The sequence below is a fragment of the Orycteropus afer genome, unplaced genomic scaffold (genome assembly GCF_000298275.1).
Source record: "Orycteropus afer afer isolate SDZICR_OR568_19922 unplaced genomic scaffold, OryAfe1.0 scaffold00254, whole genome shotgun sequence".
In the NCBI taxonomy this organism is placed as follows: domain Eukaryota; kingdom Metazoa; phylum Chordata; class Mammalia; order Tubulidentata; family Orycteropodidae; genus Orycteropus; species Orycteropus afer.
In genome coordinates, this window is record NW_006921841.1 from 3,856,436 (window position 1) to 3,878,889 (window position 22,454).

Genomic DNA, 22,454 nt, shown 5'->3' on the forward strand with positions numbered 1-22,454 from the left:
TCTCCTTCATTATTTGGCTCAGGCGCCAATTCACAGCTCCACCTGTTTCCCGTTTCCCAACCCTGGGGGCGGGGGCCAAAGAGGGCGAGCCTGCGCAAAAGCGGCCTCAGATCCGCCCCCCGACACTGGACTACGTTTGTCCCCTCCGGCTTGCCGTCTTCCCAGCTATGGTGGCCGCCGGGCTCCCGGCGTGGTTGTTCCTGCAGCCGGGGGCCAGGACCTTGCGTGCCTTTTCTACCGCGGTGTCTCGGACCACTCGAACACAGAGCTCAAGCTCGCGTAAGTGTCTGCCGCGTCCTCTCCGGGAGTTGGGGTAGGTGAAGGGGCGGGATTACCGGACCCATGATGGCTGCCGCCGTGGCAGAGCCAGAGCCGCCCGGGGGAAGGCCGCACGTCGTCTGCCCGCCCATTACCTGTTCTCTTGGTGTAGAAGCAGCGGGTTGGGGTTTATCCTCTGCATGTATGTTTCCCTGTTCCTCGCGGCGGTTTCTGCTCTGGGTCCTGTTCTGGTGCAGCGAGCTTTCTTTCTCCGTACGCGGTGGCCAGCACGTTCTGTTGTTCCCTTCTACCTCCTCTGGCACAGGGTCTCTTTCCAGTTACTGGTGCTCGGTCATATTCGTGGAGCAGTGTTGAGATGCTCATTTTCCCCACTGTTAACACAAGAATACAGCCGTATAGATTGAACTGTGGATCTGCATTCCAGACATAGTTATGCCTCCAAATGGAATGACCTTCATTCTGCAGGCATTGTTGAGGTGACTTTCATTCAACAGAGATTATCGGAATGCTTGGAGGATTCTAATAGAAAAGACATTTTTGTAAATGGGTTAGTATCATGTGTTTACATAAGAGTAAATGGAGTGACGGGAACATTGAGGAGAAATCGACAAGAGTCAAGAAAGGCTCAGGTGCACGTTCACTGATTCACCAAGTCTTATCTGTGCTATTTTCTATAATGGCTTTAATCTACTCCTAGGAACAGCTCACTCCCACCCATCATCTCTTGCTTCTACAATACTTTCCTTACTGGTGCCTCTTCCTCTCTTGCTTCCCTACATTGAATTCTCACAACAACCGTAGCAAAGCCTTTGAAAATCAAATCTTAACCTGGCTTTCCTTGTTCAAAACATAAAAGATTTCCCATTGGTTTAAGATAAATTATAAATTCCTTAATGTGTCAAACGTAGCTCTTCATACTTTTAATACTTGTCTGTTAATCATTTATTCTTCAAATACTTAATGAATTCCTATGTGCTAGGCAATGTTCTAGGAGCTTTGGTAGCATAGTGCCTAAGGTATTTGACTGCTATCCAGAAGGCTGGCGGTTCAAATCCACCAGCCACTCCTTGGAAAGAAGGTTGGGCAATCTACTTCCGTAGTGACACCGCCTTGAAAACCCAAGGAGGGGTCGCTATGAGTTGGGGCCGACTCGATGGCACACAACAACAACACGGCAATATTCTCAACTCTGGGGATGCATACAGCAAGGTCCCTGGTCTCTTGGAGTTTACATTCTTTTGGGGAAAACAGATTATAAACAGGTAAGTAACTAAGTAGAATGTCAAATACAAATTAATGCTATGAATTAAAAACAGGGTATTGAAATAGATGGATTAGGGGAGTAGTGGCTGTAGGGTAGGATAAGATGGGGTAATCAGGAAAGGCCTCTTTCAAGAGGTGTCATTAGAGCAGATCCCAGAGCCATGCAAATATCTGGGGGTGATAGCATTATTGCATAGGGATCTGCAAGTGCAAAGGCCCAGAAGTGACAACAGGTTTAGGAGTATTATCCAGGTACAGAAAGATGGCCAGTGTGGCTGGAGCTAAGTGAGCAAAAGGGAGAGTGGTTGAATAAGACTCGGAGATAAGTGATAGTTTATAGGTATTTGATTTTGATGTTTGGCTTAGATTTTGTTACAAGTTTGGGGTCACATAGGGTTTTGAACAGGGATGTGATAAAATGTAATCATTGTAATCGCCTACTATAATTCTATATTTTTCTGTTTCTCCCTATAGCTCTATCAATTTTTGCTTCAGTTATTTTGTTAGGTGTGTAAACATTTTTGATAGTTGTGTCCTCCTGATAGATTGAAGCCTTTATCATTATGACATTACTTTCTTTTTTACCTGGTAATATTCTTTGCTGTGAAATCTATGTCTGATATAAACATAGCCACTCCTTTGATGTGCTTATTGTTTCCTTGTTATAGATCCATATTTTAATTGTTACCAGTTCCCTTCTGTCTGAAGGACTTTAACATTTCTTGAAGTGTAGGTCTGCTGGAGATGAATTCTTTCAGCTTTTGTCATCTGAAAAAAAATCAGAGGTAAAAGGTTTATAACACCTCTCACACTACATGGCACTTCTGTTTACAAATCTGTTATTTCCACTAGTCTCCTCCAGGCATCTTTATAATCTCTATTGAATGGAAAAAAACAAAAAACCAAAGCCATTGCCATCGAGTTAATTCCAAGTCATGGTGATTTTGTAGGACAGGGTAGAACTTCCCCACAGGGTTTCCAAGATTTTTATCTTTTTTGGAAGCTGACTGCTGTGTCTTTTTCCTGCAGAGCAGCTGGTGAATTCTAAGCACTGACTTTATGGCTAGCAGCTGAGCACTTAACCACACCACAACCAGGGGGCCTCCTATTAATGAATGAAAAACCAAAAATTAACCAAACCCACTGCCATCAAGTCGATTCCGACTCATAGCGACCCCCATTGGGTTTCTGAGGTGGTAAATCTTCACAGAAACAGATTGCCTAGTCTGCTTCTATGGAGTGGCTGGTGGGTTTGAACCACCAGCCTTCCGGCTAGCAGTCAGGCTAGCAATCAGATGCCTTAGGCACTGTGCTACCAGAGCTCCTTTATTGAATGAAGGTCATCTCAATTTTGAAAGGTAATTTTGCTGGATATGCAATCCTAGGTTGACAAGGTTTTTTTTTCTTTCTTTTTTTTTAATTGTTTGTTTGCTTTTAATACTTTAAAATTGTGGCTTCCCATCATTTGCATTGTTTTTGGTGTGAAATCTGCTATCCTTCTTTTTGTACCACTGTACCATAGTAAAAAGAACCTGGTGGTGGCATTGTTAAGCTCTTAGCTGCTAACAGAAAGGTTAGTGGTTCAAACTACCAGTTGCTCTGTGGGAAAAAGATGTGGCAATCTCCTTCCAAAAAGATACCAGTCTTGGAAAGCCTATGCAAAAGTACTACTCTGTCCTATGGAGTCCCTGTGAGTTAGAATCCACTGGATGCAATGGGTTTGGTTTGGTGGGTACCATAATGTATTTTTTTCTCTGACTGCTTTTAAGATTTTCTGTTTACTACAGTTTTTGAGAAGTTTGTTCATCCCATGCTTTGGCGTACTTCATTTTGTGTTTCACATGCTTGGAGTTCATTGCATATCTTAGATCTGTGGGTTTTATGGTTTCTTCACATTTGGAAAAATATCAGCTATTATTTTTTCAGATATTTTTTCTGCTCTTCTTTCCTTCAGATACTCAATTGCACACTTTTTTAGGCTGCTTCAGGTTGTTGCACAGTTCACATTTTAGTTTGATTCTATTTTTATGTTTTATTTTTATAGTTTCTATTGTGATGTTTTCAAGTTCTCTTATCTTTTGTTCTGCACTGTTTAATCCATCATAAAGATAACCGGTGTATTTTTCATTTTTAGACCTGATAATTTTTATGCCTACCAGTTCAAATTAGGTCTTTTTTAAACATTTGGGCCATTTTTATATCTTCCATGCCTCTCCTTAACATGATCATCTTAATGTGCTCATGCTTTCTTTTGCCTTTTTGAAAATTTAGAATTTAGTTATAAATATTTAATATTCTTGTCTACTAATTCTGTTGTTGGTTTGATTTCTGGTTACTTTTCTGTTGAGTGATTTTTTTTTTTTCTTCCTCATTATGAAGGAAAATCCTCCAGTGAGATGGATTGACACTATAGCTACACCAGTGGACTGAACATGTTGGTGATCGTGGCGTTGACACAGAACTGGGCAGTGCTTTATTCTGTTGTGCATAGGGTCACCATGAGTTGGAGCTGACTTGGCAGCAGCTATTTATCTATATATTTATGAGCTTTGATGTTTGTTCCACATGCTCCTTTTAGGTAGTTTCTTCACACGCACGTGCTGGTCATTACTCAGTTGAAGACCAAGGGTAACCCTCTGAAAATAACTGGAGCTCACTTTCTGTGCAACACTCTTCTTTCTGGTAGTCTACACTACAATTTTAGCTGCACTGGCCTCCACATTCTCAACTTTGCCTCCTTAAATTAAGGAGATTGCTGGGCTCTGTGTGAGTGCTCGGAGGCCTAAAAATTCTCTCTAGGCAACAGCTTAATCAATTGTCAGATGTTGCGCTTACCTTGCTCCTTTCTCTTCTCTCAGAGATCAGCCTCTTATGCCCCGTGTCCAGTGTCTGAAAACTATTAGGGATATTTCCCTTTATTTTCAGTTATTTTAGGTTGGAAGGTAAATATATCCGTTATTAACTAAGGATGTAAGCAAAAGCCCTCCATACTAATGTTTTTTACATTAAACCTAACATTTAAAAAAAAGAAAAAACAAAACTCACTGCCATTGAGTTGATTCTGATTCATAGTGACCCCCATTGGGTTTCTAAGGCTGTCTGTAAACCTTTATGGGAGCAGACTGCCTTGTCTTTTTTCTGCAGAGTGGCTGTTGGGTTTAAACCACTGACCTTTTGGTTAGCAGCCAAATGCCTTAACCACTACACCATGAGAGCTCCTTAACCTAACATTAGGATAATGCTTTTTCCATTGGAAACAGTGTAGTACAGTGTTTAGGAGCACAGGTTCCAGAATTAAACAGTCTTGGGTTCCGTTTGTGCCCCTGGATAGTAGCATTTGACCTTAGGAGAGTTGCTTAACCTTTTTCAGCTTCACGTTATTGACCTCTAAAATAAGGATAAAACTAGTACTTATATTTTGTGAGGAATAAGATTAAATGATATGATGAAAAGCATTTAGCACAGTACCTGGCATGTGGAACTCATCAGTAAAGAGTTGTGATTATTTCAGTATAGCAAAAACATTTATTTAAAGAGGCATAAGGTAATATTTTATGTATACACATTTATGTTTATGTACACACACATGAATAATCTACCTTCTTTTACAGGCATGTGATTTATTAGGAATGAATATAATTTTTGTTACTGGTGTTACTGTTGCACTGGCAGTTCTATTCTACAGTAAAGCAAAAAACCAAGCTGACTGCCATCGAGTCAATTCTGACTCACAGTGACACTGTAGGACAGAGTAGGACTGCTCCATAGGGTATCCAGTGTTTTAAGGCTGCCTGCCCTGTCTTTCTCCTGTAGAACTGCTGGTGGGTTTGAATCGCCAACCTTTGGTTAGCAGCAAAATGTTCTAACCATTGTGTATCAGAATTTATAATAGAAAAGGAAAAATTAAAGGATTGTCTTTTTTGGGGGGAGGTTATAAAGAACAGAAATATCCAAACAAGAGCAAATACATTTATAATCAGGACATTTCAAACCAAATATCTTTAAAAATTCAAAATACTTGCATCTCACTAGATACTTTAAAGAGTTTATTTCAATGTGAACCCTAATATTATTGCAAATATTTCTTTAAATGATAAGTTTATCATATCAGCAATCACAATAAACTTTGTATTCAAATTATAATGGGATTTTCTAATGATTTCTGACCTTTGCTTTTTATTAAGAGGATTATAACTCATAAGCTTGTAAAAAGTGGGTCATTCATTTTTATGTTACTGAATACCTTAAATTGTGTTAGAATTATGGGATCATGATTGATGTTGAACAACTCTACATTATAAAAATCCCTGTAACTATTTTGTCTTGTAGGTACAACAGAAAGCATTAAAACATACAGAAATGAAAGGCTGATGAGAAGAAAGGTAAACAATTAATATATTGTACTGTATACTTTATTATATAGTATATAATGTATATGCTATATAATATACTGTATCCTATAATAGTTTCTGAATCTCTTATTTGTTGTTGTTATTTGCCGTCGAGTCAGCCCCGACTCATAGCGACCCCTCCTTGGGTTTCCGAGGCAGTATCACTACGGAAGTAGGATTGCCCAAACTTCCTTCCGTTAATCTCTTATATGGGGCATATATTCAGGATGAGCACCTTCTGGTGCTGCCAGGAAAGGCTTCATAAGGTGATGTTTACTTGATGACTTCCACAGTTCTGCCAGAGTCTCGTCTTTGACTGGTTTTTGTCAGTACCCAAAATATGGATCATCCTTGAGAGGTAGGTTCACCATATACTCCCAGGAAACAGATATATAAGCAACAATATAGAATTAATTTTTATGACACAACAGTCATGCAGCCTGGGATACATGCGTCAGGCTCACCATTTAAATGTCACCCTGTGGGCGTCTCTAATTGCGAATCCAAATTGTAAGGTCACTTGATGAGCATGGAGCCAGAGAAAAGGCATATTAGTTAGAAGTTAAATGGTACTAAACTACTGTAGTCTGAAACTGTCATTGTCACCGGCATATTACTTGTCTCCAGGATACCTGCCTCTGGGACACGTGCCACTCTGGCTTTGATGATTTTTAGATGGGTGATGCTGAATTTGCCTCTTTAAACCCTGTTTTTATATGTTGGCAGTCTCCTTCTACTTAATACAGCTTTTTTTTTTTTTTTCCTATTAAATATATGTTAATGAGATTGACTTAGCTTCAAGCAGCTATTCTCTGCATATGTTGTTGTTGTTCTTATGTGCTGTCGTGTCGGACCTGACTCATAGCGACCCCTCCTTGGGTTTCCAAGGCAGCACTGTGAAAGTAGATTGCCCAACCTTCCTTCCAAGGAGTGACTGGTGGGTTTGAACCGCCAGCCTTCTAGTTAGCAGTCAAATGCCTTAGGCACTATGCTACCAGAGCTCCTTTCTCTGCATATATTGTTGTTATATGCCGTTGAGTCAGACCCAACTCATAGTGACCCCTCCTTGGGTTTCCAAGGCAGTATCACTATGGAAGTAGATTGTCCCATCTTCCTTCTGAGGAGTGGCTGGTGGGTTTGAACCACCAGCCTTCTGGTTAGCAGTCAAGTGCCTTAGGCACTATGCTACCAGAGCTCCCTTCTCTGCATATAGGAGATACATAATTTCTTAGGTATTTGTTCGTTTAATTTAACCTTAATTTATGTATCTCCAAATTCTTATCTTTCATTTTCATTATTTCTTATTTACAAGCTCTCAGCGTTACCTCAGGTATTATCTTCAATCAGAGAAGTTTTAAAAATTATTTCAAAATACATTGCTGCCTCACTCCTTCATAAACAAAATGTAAAAAGTTTGCTAAAGCCTAATTAAATAGAAAAGTTTTTAGGGAAAGAAATGTGATATTAAACAGTATCTTTGAACTTGGAGCAATCAATCATGGGAGAACAGAAAGGCAGTGTTTGCACAGGGAGACAGCTTGGGGGAGTGGGAGTACATGGGATGGAAAGACACAGGGAAGAGGTAACTATGGAGGAAGTGGGAAGAGAGCTGTTACATTGTGGGGAATTTGTGGTCAGTGTCATGAGACAAAATGTGTATGAGCTACTGTATGGAAAATGAATTTGTTCTGTAAACTTTCACCTGAATTACAATAAAAATTAAAAGAAAAAAAATATCTTCGATAGAGGGTTTGGGCAAACAATGCTAAGATATTTAGGTACGTTTGGTGTGGTGGTTTTTTGTTTTTCATTTAAACAGCAGCTTTGTAGAGTCATCTTTTATGTAGCCTACATCTCTGCTTTTTTTTTTTTCCCTCTCTCTTTTGGTTTTTTTTTTTTTTCAATTTTTGTGATTTGGGTGAAATTTTACAGAGCAAACCTGTTTTCTGTACAACAGTTCATACATGTTTTGTTTCATGACATTGACTGCAATGCCGCACAACGTAACAGCTCTCTTTGTACTTCCTCCCTGTATTTAACTCTTCCCTGTGTCCTTCATTCCTGTGCATTCCTACCCCCACCCCCCCAGCTATCTCCCTGTACAAACACTGCCTTTCTGTTCTCCCATGATTGATGATTCTAAGGAGTGTATCTACCGTATGCAAATGTTTACCCTATATGCCTGTCCATTGTTTGGCTAGAAGCCACAGGAGTGAGTTCAGTTCTAGACCTGAAGGGTAACTAGGGCCCATAGTCTCGGGGGTATTACCAGGCTCTGTCAGACCATTAAACCTGGTCTTTTTTTATGATTTTCAGTTTTGTTCCACATTGCTCTCCTACTCTATCCAGGATCTCCTGCGCTGATCCCTTTGCAAGTGTTTGACAGTGGTAGCTGGGCACCAGCTAGTTTTGGTCTTGTTGGTCATATAGGCTGAGAATTGCATGGTCTACTAGTTCCTTGGACTAATTATTGCCATGCATCTTTGGTTTTCTTCATTCTTTGTTCTGGATGAGGAAATATGCATCGTTGCATCTAGATAGCCACTTGCAAGCTTTTAAGACCCCAGTCACTGCTCACCAAAGTAGCATGTGGAAATGTTTTTGTGTAGTATGTTATGCCAGTTGAGCTTGATGTCCCCTGTAACCGTGGTCCCAAGCCCACAGGTCCAACTACTTGCTCCCTTAAGGAGGTTGGCTATGGCTAAGATGCTTATATTTCTCTTAATTGCAGCCTTTTTCATTTTCAAATTAAAGAACCTGCTCATATTTAAAATATTAAACTATTTTATGCTCCTTAGGCACTGTCTCCTAGGACAGAGAAAATGATTGTTGACCAAGACTGGCCTAGTGTTTACCCTGTTGCAGCACCATTTAAACCCTCTGCAGTACCTCTTCCTGTTCGAATGGGTTATCCAGTAAAGAGGGGAGTGCCCATGGCAAAGGAGGGAAATCTAGAACTTTTAAAGGTAAGATAAGTGGCCAGTTCATTGGCTAAGACTTACATCATACTTGAATATCTGTTGCCACTCCCTCCCTCCACCATTATACTTCAAGGTTCAGTATGTACAAACTTTGTTGTTGTTGTTGTTATGTGCCGTCGAGTCAAACCCGACTCATAGCGACCCTCCTTGGGTTTCCGAGGCAGTATCACTACGGAAGTAGGATTGCCCAACCTTCCTTCCGAGGAGTGGCTGGTGGGTTTGAACCGCCAGCCGTCTGGTTAGCAGGCAAGTGTCTTAGCCACTATGCTATTTTAATTTAATTTTTTTTCCATGTAATGAATGTTATATTTTGATTTTGAGTAGAAGAATCCTAGGCATTTAAGAATGTAATTAATTGATCCAGTTGCTTTCCTTTTTGCCTTTTCTTTTCTACTGTATGTTTTCTGTATTTATTATGTCTGCCTAGTAGTCCTGAGAAAAGTGAAACAGCCTAGTTTACATTGAAAATTGAGAATTAAGGTTTTGACTTTTAAGAGAGATTTTAAAACTCTGTAGAAATGGTAGAATATTATTTAGTAGTACTGTTAGAGTCTATCAGCTTTAACTTCTTTATTTTCTGAAGCAAGATTTTCTCTCCAAATGAGTCTCATTAAGTTAAATTTTTTCTTCAGATCATTAAGAAGTGTCTTTGATCTTTCCTAAATTTTCATTCACCCTGTGAATGATTAGGTAGCCTTTTAATGTGTTGTCATAAGTATATTGAAAACTTCTTACCAAATGCATTTATTCATTCCTTCAAATCACAAAATGTTATTAAGTATAAAGTAGAAATGTACCACTGTGTTATGTATTCTAAAGAATAATGAACTGTGTTGTGTTTTCAGTTCTATAAGAGAAAACACCCATGTACGCCTATAGCTCTAGTACCAGAAAGAATACTATATACTGATGTTTATTTATCCAACATAATTTTTGTCGTAAACCAAAACCAAACTCACTGCCATTAAGTGGATTTGACTCATAGCGACCCTTCCTTGGGTTTCTGAGGCGATATCTCTACAGAGGGAAGGTGGGGCAATTTACTTCTGTAGTGATATCACTTCAGAAACCCAAAGAGGGGTTGCTGTGAGTCAGATCCGACTTGATGGCAGTGTGTTGTGTTTGTGCATCTCTATGGAAGTAGATTGCCCAATCTTCCTTCTGAGGAGTTGCTGGTAGGTTTGAACCACCAGCCTCTGGTTAGCAGTCAAATGCCTTAGGCACTACATCACCAGAGCTTCCATTTTTGTCATAATGTACCCATAAATCTAAACCCATTGCTGTTGAGTTGACTCTGGTATAGGTTTTCTAAGGCTATAATTTTTATGGAAGCAGACTGCCACATCTTTTTTTCATTGAGTGGTTGGTGGATTCGAACCACTTACCTTTAGGTTAGCAGCAGAGCATTTAGCCACTGTGCCACCAGGGCTCCTTCATAAGGTACAGAGTACTTAATTTGTATTTCAAGAAATTTATTTCTTGACTCCAAAGCATCTGTAACATAATAGGAGCTCTGGTGTCTTAGTGGTTAAAGCATTCAGCTATTGAATAAAAGATAAGTGGTTCAAACCACCAGCTGCTCTGTGGAAGAAAGGTGAGGCAATCTGCTTCCATAAAGATTTGTCGTTGTTGTTATTGTATGCCGTCGAGTCGGACCCGACTCATAGCGACCCCTCCTTGGGTTTCCGAGATGGTATCACTATGGAAGTAGATTGCCCCATCTTCCTTCCGAGGAGTGGCTGGTGGGTTTGAACCGCCAGCCTTCTGGTTAGCAGTCAAGTGCATTAGGCACTATGCTACCAGAGCTCCCCCATAAAGATTTACAGCTTTGGAAATCTTATAGGGCAGTTCTTTTCAGTCCTATAATGTTGCTCTGAGTTAGAATCAACTTGACAGTAGGTTTTCATTCAGTAACATAAAGTATTAATATTGTAAAAAGCTATCAGATTTTATTTACTACAATGTTTGTTGGACCTGTGATTTACTTTTATGAGAAAATTATCCTTTTTGTGTTTTTAATACATTTGGTTAATTTATCCTGCGAATTTCTCTATTTTAGATCCCCAATTTTCTGCATTTGACCCCTGTAGCAATTAAAAAACACTGTGAAGCTCTTAAAGGTAAGTAAACTTTCTATTGGTGAACTTAAAGGTGTGTGAGCTTAATATTGATTTTGAACATAAAATTGAGAATCTCAGTTCTAATATACTGATAGAGGAATCTCAGCCTTAAATTCTTGAGTCATTACTGGTTTCTATTTTTTTTTTAAAGGAATTTTAAAATTGCAGTGAATTGTTAGATGTAAAATCTGCACCTTTTTTTCAGACCACTCTTATTGTTGTTAGGTGTTATCAAGACAGTTTCAACTCCTAGTGACCCCACGTGCAGTAAAACAAAATACTGCCCAGTCCTGTACCATCCTTACACTTGTCACTCTTTGAGCCCGTTATTGCAGCCACTGTGTCAGTCCACCTCATTGAGGGTCTCTCCTTTTCACTGGCTCTCTGCTTTAGCAAGCATGATGTCCTTCACCAGAGGCTGGTCCCTTGTAATAACATGTCCAAAATACATGAGACAAAGTCTTGGCCATCTTTGCTTCTAAGGAGCAGTCTGGCTGTACTTCCAAGACAGGTTTGTTTGTTCTTCTCTCAGTCCATGGTATGTTTAATATTCATTGCCAACACCATAATTCAAAGGCACCAATTCTTCTTTGGTCTTCCTTATTCATTGTTCAGCTTTCACATGCATATGAGGCAATTGAAAAATACTGTGGCTTAGGTCAGGTACACCTTAGTCCTCAAAAGAACATCTTTGTATCACATTCTACAAAGTGTTATGATAAACAGAACCAAATCATAGTTGCTCACAGGTAGTTTAGGAATTTATTAATGCGTTATAGAAAGCATACATAAAAAGACAGAAGAACAGAAGAAAATATTTGCCGTTTTTCCAGAAGATACAAATCAATATTTGCTTATACCTGAAATTGGACTAACACTGACCACTACTCCAAATGAATTTTTGTGCCCTATTTGGCACAAATCATACATCAATTTTTGATCTTTTCAAAAATGTATTATACTAGGGTAAATTTCACTTTTAAAACATTGTCTGAACATGTATGTCTCCAATCCAGAAACTGTGTGTTTTTGTTAAATCTTTTAAAAATATGCTCTGATTTTGAAATGAAAGGCTTTCATACAATACAATGAAAAGAATAGCATTATATTTTAAAATATTTAAGCATGTGTTTTAAACTTTTCTTAATTTTGCCTTTACACTTCCATCAGCTTTTGGATTTAGATTATATCTTACAAATAACACAAAGGCTTTTCACATATTTCTTCTCAATTTTCTTTTCAAAGTAGGTCAATTCAGATTTTATATCTAACTTACAGAAGGAAAATTTGAAACACAGGAAAGTTCAGTAATTTACCAGAACTTTAATAATCAGTGGCAGAAGAAGTGAAATAAAAACGGAGGTCTTCCAAAGTCTAGTCTATTACTATACCTAGCAGATGAATAAAGGCTAGTGGTGGTCTATTATGTACTTTCTAGTGGCCTGTAATTTTTGAGACATAATTAAGTCATTTAATTTGAAAACTATAATTAGCCTTTGGTGACTGAAATGGCTTAACCACAGGTTTTTGTGTTTTTTTTTAAGGATTTGGTATAAACCCAAAAAAGCTTGTAACATTCTTAAAACTAGTCTCTTTTTTGGTCGTGATGCATCTTATAGTGCAAGATACTGTAATAAGTCCATAATGGGAATGAAATTCAACCTTAGTAATCTTGCTTTGTTTATATTACATGTCAAAATGTCCTTAATTGCAAAGATACTTCTTTCCCCTCAAAGTGACTGAGTATTGATCTCTTAAACAGGATGTTTAGGGAATGGTGTTAGCTATACTTAATTTGCTAACATGTATTTAGTTCCAGATCTTTGAGAGTCTCTAACTCAAAATGACATTTTGCTGACTCTGATTTTAAAACCTAAATGGCCACTAAATATAGTACCTACTATAAGAAAATTGTTAGCTCAGGGAAATATTGTTGGCATAATACCTTTCACTGTCACAGTTTATCACCTAGAAGAGCTGCCACATCTGTCTGTGATTTTGATCAGCCTTGCCTGCAGCCATATTTTTTTGAAGGAAGCTTAAGTCCATGAGGTCTACTGTGTTTAACCTAAGTAGCCAATTACATTTAGCTATTCTTGGAGTAAGGCTATTTAAGGAATGAGATTTCCACTGAGAGGAACCTGATAGTGCCAGAAGTTTTCATCCCAACCTGAGAACTCTCTACCACACTAACTTGGTAGGAATAGGGCAAGGTGGAAGAAGCCTACTTTTGTGGAGTACATCAATAACTAACACTTGAAAAAGGCTGGGAGCTACCTCTTTTCCTCTTCAGTTTTATTACCAGTTAGGGCCTGAGTTTATAGTGCTGGGCTATGGAGATAGAGAGTCCAGTTCTACCTCCTCTCTAGGGTAGCTGTCTTACCTAAATAGGAAGACTGCTATTCTTTCTGTTAGGCCTCACTGGCACAGAAGTCACATAAAAGAAGCATGAGTTACTGTAAGAAACCATTTAAGGATGACCTCCACTTTTGAACCTACTTCATTTGGGACTCTGTTCAACTCAATTTCTGGAACCACATTTCAGGTCTCTCTTAGAGTGTTTTCAATTCCATTCAGTTGATCTTTAGTAAACTTCATTTGGGAGTGAATTAATATGATCTTTTTTATCTTTCAAAAACACTAGATGCTGTTAACTGTTTGCTTTTAGTTGAGGAGGAGGTATTAATTAGTACCATAATAGATATATGCAAAGTTATAATCACCTATCAAGTCACAATTCCCTTTTAACTCAATATATCATTCTCCATCAGACCTGGAATATCCAAATCATAAGTCAATTAAGTTCTCTAATTATAATTCATCTAAGAGGTGGTGTAGTACCTAAGGTATTTGATTACTAACCAGAATGCTGGTGGTTGAAAGGAGGGGTCGCTATGAGTCAAATTGACTCGATGGCTGTGAGTTTGGTTTGGTTTTGGAAGAAGATAATGGATGGAGGATGATGATGTGTATGTTAAGCACAGAAGAGAATCTGTACTTTCATTTCATGTAAACTGAGAATGATCTCTCTCAGTAATTTAGTTTTACAATGAGAATTTACTTGCAAAAATATAATTAAGATAATATTTTTAAATTCTCAGATTTCTGCACTGAGTGGCCAACTGCACTAGACAGTGATGAGAAATGTGAGAAGCATTTTCCAATTGAAATAGACACAGCTGATTATATTTCAGCAGGACCATCTGTTAGAAATCCTAAAGCACGAGTAGTAACATTAAGGGTAAGAGATATTTTTTAAAAATCATTATAGTATGTTATTTTAAAATAGTATTTTGTATGTTTAATTATAACACTAATAATATCTATTATAGAAAGTTTAGAAAATACAAAAAAATATTATTTTACCACTCATAAATGACTATTAACTATAGGAACTCATTGTCGGAAGGAAGATGGGGCAATTACTTTCGTACTGATACTGCCTCGGAAACCCAAGGAGGGGTCGCTATGAGTTGGGTCCAACTCAATGGCACATAACAACAACAACAACATAGGAGCTCATTGTAGTGTATATACAGCTAGCCTTTATAGATACTAAGTGGATGAAACTATTTAGTAATCTGCTTTTTTTTCCCTTAACAATATGAATTAAACATTTTCTAATGTTTTAAACATTCTTTAATATTATTTTTAATGGCTGCATATATAACATATAAATGAAGGTCTTTTATGTGCTGAGGCAGTGTTTGATGCTGGGGATATGTCTTAGGTTCTTAGTGCTACTACAACAGAAATACCATAAGAGGGGCTTTAACAGACAAATTTATTTTCTCACAGTTTGTTGTTATGTTGTTGTTGTATGCCATCAAGTCAGACCCCTCCTTGGGATTCCGAGGCAGTATCACTATGGATTGCCCAACCTTCCTTCCGAGTAGTGGCTGATGGGTTTGAACCGCCAGCCTTCTGGTTAGAGGTCAAATGCCTTAGGCACTGCACCACCCTCTGGTAGCATAGTGGCTAAAAGCACTTGACTGCTAACCAGAAGGCTGGCGGTTCAAACCCACCAGCCACTCCTCGGAAGGAAGGTTGGGCAATCCTACTTCTGTAGTGATGCTGCCTCGGAAACCCAAGGAGGGGTCGCTATGAGTCGGGGCCGACTCGACGGCAAACAACAACAACAACAACAAATCACTATGAAAGTAGATTGCCCCATCTTCCATCCAAGAAGTGGCTGGTGGATTTGAACTGCCAGTCTTCTGGTTAGCAGTCAAATGCCTTAGGCACTATGCTACCAGAGCTCCTTCTCACAGTTTAGGAGACTAGAAATCTGAACTCAGGGCACCAGCTCTATGGGAAGTTTTTCTTGCTCTCTGGAAGCTCTAGAGGAAGGTCCTTGTCTTTTTAGCTTCTGTTCTTCCATTCCTTGGTGATCTTCATATGGCATGGCATTTATCTTTCCCCATCTGTGCTTGCTTGGTTCTGTGCCTAATCTGCCCTTTTTATAATTGAAAAGTGGTTGCAGTGAAGACACACCCAACACTGATAGGGTCTTGTTAACATAACAAAGAAAACTATTCCCAAATGGATTATATTAACAGAAATAAGAGTTAATATTCCAACATACATTTTGGAGGGATGCTGTTCAGTCCGTAACAGAGTACAATATTAATCCATTTAGACAATCCTTTTTGTGAGACTGAAGTGGGAGATACACACAACTCCATAACACAGATCTACCCTAACAAATCTGTTATACAATACAAATATGGAACAGTTAAGCTTTTTAACAATTTTCTTTATTAGAAAAATATTATAATGAATATCCTTAGAGATTAATATTTATGTATATGCACAACTATGTTCCTAAGATAACTTCCTAAAAGGAGAACTATTGTGTCAAAGGGTAAAGATCTTTTCAAGTTTTTTGATGAATACTGTGAAATTTTCTGCAGGAAATATTCAAAAAACAATACCAGCAGATTGTGAGAAAGCCTGTTTTCCTGTACCCTAACTAACCCTAGATAATTATTACCTACCAAAGTGATAGTTAAAAAAATTGTTTCATATTTAAAATTTGTATGTCTTTGACCATAAACAAGATTGAGAATTTCTTCCTTTGCAAAATGCTTGTTTTTATCATTTGCCCATTTTGATGGTATGTTAATTTTTTGTATACTTATGCTTCTTTTTTTTAATAATAGCTTTATTGATATGTAATTCACATACTAATTCACAACCCTATGTGTGCAGAGTAGAACTGCTTCTTAGGGTTTTCAAGGCTGTGTCCTTTTGGAAACAAATCACCAGGCCTGTCTTCCGAGGCACTTCAGGGTGTATTCAAACTGCCAACCATCCGCTAGTAGTCAGATGCTTAAACTATTTGGTTGTGCCACCTGGGGAGTCCTTTACTTTCCGCACTATACTTTTTGGGAGCTCTGGTAGCATAGTGCCTAAGGCACTTTACTGTTAACCAGAAGTCTGGTGGTTCAAACCCACCAGCCACTCCTCAGATGGAAGATGGGGCAATCTACTTCCGTAGTGATACTGCCTCGGAATCCCAAGGAGGGGTCGCTATGAGTCGGGTCTGACTCAACGGCACATAACAACAACACCACTATACTTTTTAGAAAGAATTTGCCTTCCAAAGCCCATACTTAGGGAGTTATGCTCCACTGCCTTGAGGGGAAAATATCTACATAATTATTTGAAATTCTTATATATGGGAGATTTGTCTATATTCCATTTAAAATATTTATTCAAACATTGGTTTATATGAATATGAACTCATGGATATTTATTTTATACTTTGGGTAGTAATGTAATACTACAGTATTTACATTATTGCTCAAATTATTCCAGCTTTGGCTGTTGAGAGCTTTTTCTACTGGTTCCTCTGTCCATTTGACATACCCTAATACTTTAGTTTTTTGAGCACTTCCTTACTTTCTGGCACTACAAAATACTGCAGGCTTATTGTATATTTTCTGCCCTCGTCCTAGGAGCCTTAACTGACATAATTTTTTTTTAATTTTTATTGTGGTGAAATGTATATAACACAGCATGTGCCATTTCAACTATTTTTACTTGTATAACCCCTCGTTGGGTTTCTGAGGCAGTATTACTGCAGAAGTAGATTGCTCAACCTTCCTTTTGAGGAGTGTATGGTGGGTTTGAACCGCCAGCCTTCTGGTTAGCAGTCAAATGCCTTAGGCACTAGGCCTCCTGAGCCAGAACAGTTTAAATATCATACCAGTACATTTATGTTTTGAGAGAGATTGAAATATCTTAAAACCACAGGAAGAAATATATTTATTGTATAAAATTTAGAAAGTCCACATAAGCAAAAGGAAAAATTTCATGTTAAAATTCTACCATCATTCCACAGGTTGATGTAAAATGCCTATAGAACAGAACCTGGACATTTTTTTTTTCCTTTAATTTTTACTATGATTTGGGTGAAAGTTTACAGAGCAAATTCATTTCCCATATGGCAGTTCACATGTACTTTGTCTCATGGCATTGACTGCAATTTCCCACAGTGGTACAGCTCTCTTCCCAGTTCCTCCCCATAGTTACTTCTTCCCTATGTCCTTTCCTCCCATGCTGTCCTGCCCTCGAGCTGTCTCCCTGTGCATACATAGCTCTTCTATTCTCCCATGATTGATCTCTCCAAGGATTATATCTACCTAATGTAAATGTTAGGAGCTCTGGTAGCATAGTGCCTAAGGCACTTGACTACTAACCAGAAGGCTGGCAGTTCAAACCCACCAGCCACTCCTCGGAAGGAAGGTTGGGCAATCTACTTCCGTAGTGATACTGTCTGGGAAACCAAAGGAGGGGTCGCTATGAGTCGGGTCCAACTCGATGGCCATAACAATGTAAATGTTTAGCTCATATGCTGGTCTTTTATTTGGCTGGAAGCCACAGGAGTGGGTTCAATTCCAGACCTGAAGGGCAGCTAGGGGCTGTAGTCTCAGGAGTTTCACCAGGCTCTATCAAACCAGTAAACCTGGTCCTTTTTTTTTTTTATGATTTTGAGTTTTGTTCCACATTATTCTCCCACTCTATCCAGAATCTTATATATAGATCCCCCTCTGAGTGGTTGACAGTGGGAGCTGGGCTCCATCTAGTGCTTCTGGTTCCATAGTCATAAAAGCTGAGGATTGCATGGTGTACCTGTCCCTTGGATTAATTATTTCCTTGCATTTTTGGTTTTCTTCAATCTTCTTTGCTTCTAGATGGATCTTCGTTGCATCTAGATGGCTGCTTGCAAGCTTTTGAAATATCTGTTGCTACTCACCGAAGTAGGATGTTTTTGTGTAATAATGTTATGTCAATTGAGCTTGGTGTCCCCTACAAACATAGTCCTGAGCCCACAGGTCTACTACTCACTTCCCCCGGGTAGCTGTCTGTGGCCAAGAAGTGACTACAACCTTGTCCCTTGTCGGCTCCACTATATGCCTGGAAATTCTTACAGAATTTATTTCTACACTAGTAGAAACCTTGTCTGCCAACCCTCCTCCATGCATAGACATACCCTAATAGTTCAGCCTGTCCACCCATTTATCCACCCGTATACCAGTGTTTGCCATCACTGACACCGCAATACTGTGTGTGCAAAAGGGTTCAATTTCATCTTTGTTGTCTATAACTCCCATGCACCTCTCTATATCTTCTTCTTCCTCATTGCCACCATGTTGATCACTCACATTTAGTACAGTATGCTTCCCTTCACCCAAATCAATACTTGTCTCTTCCTATCTAGCAGTGTTCCCTCCCCTCCCCTCCCACCTCTGGTAACCAACAAAGAAAATTTCCTTCCATATATTAACCTTTCCTTGACTTTTTACAATAACAGACTAATATAATATTTGTCCTTCTGTGATTGACTTATTTTATTCAGCATAACGTCCTTCAAGTTCATCCACGTTATGTGATATTTTGCAGATTCTACGTTATTCTTTAGGGTTGCATAGTATTCCATTGTATGTATGTACCATAGTTTGGTTATTGATTCTTTTTTGATGGGCATGTAGGTTGTTTCTATCTTTTTGCTATTGTAAATAGTGCAGCGATGAACATGGGTATGCATATGTCTATTCTTGTCCTGGCTTTCACTTCTTTGGGATATATACCTAGAAATGGAATTGCTTAGTCAAATGGTATTTCTAATTCCAACCTTTTAAGGAATTGCCATACTGCTTTCCACAGTGATTTATCATTTGACAGTCCCACCAGAAGTGTATGCGAGTCCCGATCTCTCTGCCTCCTCGCCAGCATTTGTTATTTTCTGTCTTGTTGAACTTTGCTACTAGTGCTGGGACAGGATGGTATCTCTTTGTTGTTTTGATTTGCATCTATCTAATGGCTAATGATCGTGAGCATTTCTTTATGTGCTTGTTGGCTGCCTGAATATCCTCTTTGGTGAAGTGTCTATTTCATGTCTTCTCTCCATTTTTTAATTGGATTATTTGTCCTTTTGTTGTTGAGGTTTTAGAGTTTTCTATAAATTTTAGAGATAAGTTCCTTGTCAGATATGTCATTGCCAAATATTTTTTCCCAATCGGTAGGTTCTCTTTTGACTCTCTTGGAGAAGTCTTGGGAAACACGTAAAAATTTAATTTTTGGAAGGTCCCATAAGTTTCTCTTCTGCTGTTTGTGCATTTTGTGTTATGCTTGATAGTCTATTTATGCCATATATTACAGCCCCTAAATTTGCCCCTAGTTTTTCTTTGAGGAAGTTTGTAGTTTTAGGTTTCATATTTAAATCTTTGATCCTTCTGGAGTTCGTTTTTGTGTATGGTGTGAGGTATAGATCTTGTTTCATTTTTCTGCAAATGGATATCTAGTTTTGCCAGCACCATTTGTTAAACATGAACATTTTTAAGAGCTTATTAATTGTTGTCTTTTTTTTCATAGCACTGATGACAACAATAACCAGCAGTTGCTGAGTTCCTCATTGTGTGTTAAAAATTTTTAAACTGAGAATTCAGAGACCTAGGTTCTCATTCATATTCTTCTACTTACCTTTTCTGGACATTAGTCTTTAATACTAGAAAAGATGATAGATAAAATACTTACTAATTCTGAGAGTTACTTATTTCACATAAAGTAAAATAAAAAATTTCATTGCTTTATGTGAAGTACACCAGCACATGTCACTTACTGTATCATGCTACCATTCCCCCTTACCTCCTTTTTGTGTCTCATGCTACCATGCGTTACCTTCATTGTTCCCTTGTATCCCTTCCACCTGACTCATACTTTCTTTTCTAGACTCTTCACTCTACCTGCTGACTACTGAGGCTCAGTATGGTGGTCTACATGCTTTCTTGTAGTTTAAGGTAAAAATAGATGAAATAGTAGAACTAAAGTATGTGTAGTCCAGCATAATTAAACTAGTATTGTAGAGGAGAGCAAGTATTATAAAAATAATTTGGAGATGTTACATTTTTTAATATGTTTTTAGTGAAAGTTTACACACCAAATTAGGTTCCTGGTCAACAATTTTTACACAAGTTGTTCAGCGGCATTGGTTACATTTTTCATGATATGTCAACATTCTCATTATTTTCATCTGGTTGTTTCATTTCTGATAATCTAATTTCTCTACCCCTTCCCTTCTCATCTTTGTGTTACAGTAATTGTTGACTGTTTGTTCTCATATAGATGATTTTTTAAAGAAGCTAGTACTCACAGATGATATTCTTTGTTATGAGCCAATTTTTTGTTTAGCAAAAAGATGACTTCAGGATAGTTTTGATTCATGGTTTAAAGTGTCTTAGGGTCATAGTCTCAGGGAGTTCTCTAGTCTCAACTGGTCCAGTAAATCTGGATATTTTTAAGAATTTGAGTTCTGTTCCCACATTTTTTGTCCTGTTCTGCTAGGATCCATCTGTTGTGGCCCTGAATGATCAGAACTGTGGGTAGTGGTAGCCAGGCACCTTCTACTTCTTCTGGTCTGAGTACAGGTGACACCATGGTTCATTTGGACTTTTATTCCTATAGACTAGTTTCTTCTTTGAGTCTTTGATTTCCTCCTTTCTCTTTTGCTGCGGATCAGTAGAGACCAATAGTTGTGTATCTTAAATGGCCTCTCAGAATCGTTAAGACCCCAGATATTGCTCACCAAACTGGAATGTAGTACATAAACTTTATGAATTAATTGTATGATGCCAATTGACCAAGTTGTCCCACGAGCCTATGGTCCTAAACCTTTAAACCCAGAAAACCAATCCCATAAGGTGGTTGATTATGTCTTATCATTGAACCAGTACTAGGCTGTTTTAATTACTGTAGCTGTATAGTATGTTTTGAAGGAACTCTGGTGGTATAGTGGTTAAGGGGTTTGGCTGTTAACCAAAACATTGGTGGTTTGAACCCACCATCTGCCCCATGAAAGAAAGACAAGGAAGTCTGCCTCTGTAAAGATTCATAGCCTTGGAAACCCAGTAGGGGTTACTATGAATCAGAATTGACTGATGGCAGTGGTTTTGTATGTGTATTTATATATGTATATGTATGTGTGTGTAAACAACAACAAATGCAATGCACTGCTGTTGAGTTGGATCAGACTCATAGCGACCCCTTCTTTGGTTTCCGAGGCAGTATCACTACGGAAATAGATTGCCCAACCTTCCTTCCGAGAAGTGTCTGGTGGGTTTGAACCACCAGCCTTCTGCTTAGCAATCAGTGCTCCATGTATGTATGTATGTATGTATGTATATATATGTGTACACACTCACACACACAAACCAGACCAAACTCACTGCCATCGAGTCTGAACCGACTCATAGTGAGTCCATTTGGGCTTCCAAGGAATTAAACCTTTACGGAAGTATATTGCCCAGTTTTCCTTCCATGGAGTGGCTGTTGGATTGGAACTACCAACTTTCTGGTTAGCAGTTAGGTGCCTTAGGCACTACAGCCATAGCTCCTATACATACATACATACATACATACATACGCACACGTGTACATATATATGTGTGTGTGTGTGTGTGTGTGTAATGTTTTGCAGTTGGGAAGTATGAGGACTCCCTTCGTTGTTTTTCTTCAATTTGCTTTGGCTATTCTGGACCTCCTTCCTTTCTATATAAAGTTAATGATTAGTTTTTCCATTTCAGTAAAGAATGGTGTTGGAATTTAGATCAGGATTGAACTGCATTGCTTTGTATAGTATTGACATTTTCACGACATTATGTCTTCCAGTCCATGAACATGGAATGTCCTTCCGTTTATGTAGGTCTTTTTCAGTCTCTTGTAGAAGTGTTTTATAAAGTTTTCTTTTACTCTCTGGGTTAGGTTTATTCCTAGGTATTTTATCATTTTGGGAAGCTATTGTAAATGGTATAGTTGTCTTGATTTTGTTTTTGGAATTCTTTTTTTTTTAAATTTTTATTTGGATTTGGGTGAAGATTTACAGAGTAAATTCACTTTTCATACAGCAGTTCACATAT

At 38.4% G+C, this 22,454-nt stretch overlaps 1 protein-coding gene across 1 annotated transcript in view; it reads left to right on the forward strand.

Annotated features, from left to right (window-relative positions):
- Window positions 1-167: 167 nt before the first annotated feature.
- MRPS35 (mitochondrial ribosomal protein S35) overlaps window positions 168-22,454 on the forward strand; it is a 62,847-nt gene continuing 40,560 nt past the window's right edge. The window contains exons 1-5 of the mRNA XM_007949802.1: window positions 168-279; window positions 5,872-5,924; window positions 8,732-8,899; window positions 10,974-11,034; window positions 14,136-14,275. Coding sequence (XP_007947993.1) covers window positions 168-279; window positions 5,872-5,924; window positions 8,732-8,899; window positions 10,974-11,034; window positions 14,136-14,275 — 534 coding nt within the window. The remainder of the gene's footprint in view (window positions 280-5,871; window positions 5,925-8,731; window positions 8,900-10,973; window positions 11,035-14,135; window positions 14,276-22,454) is intronic.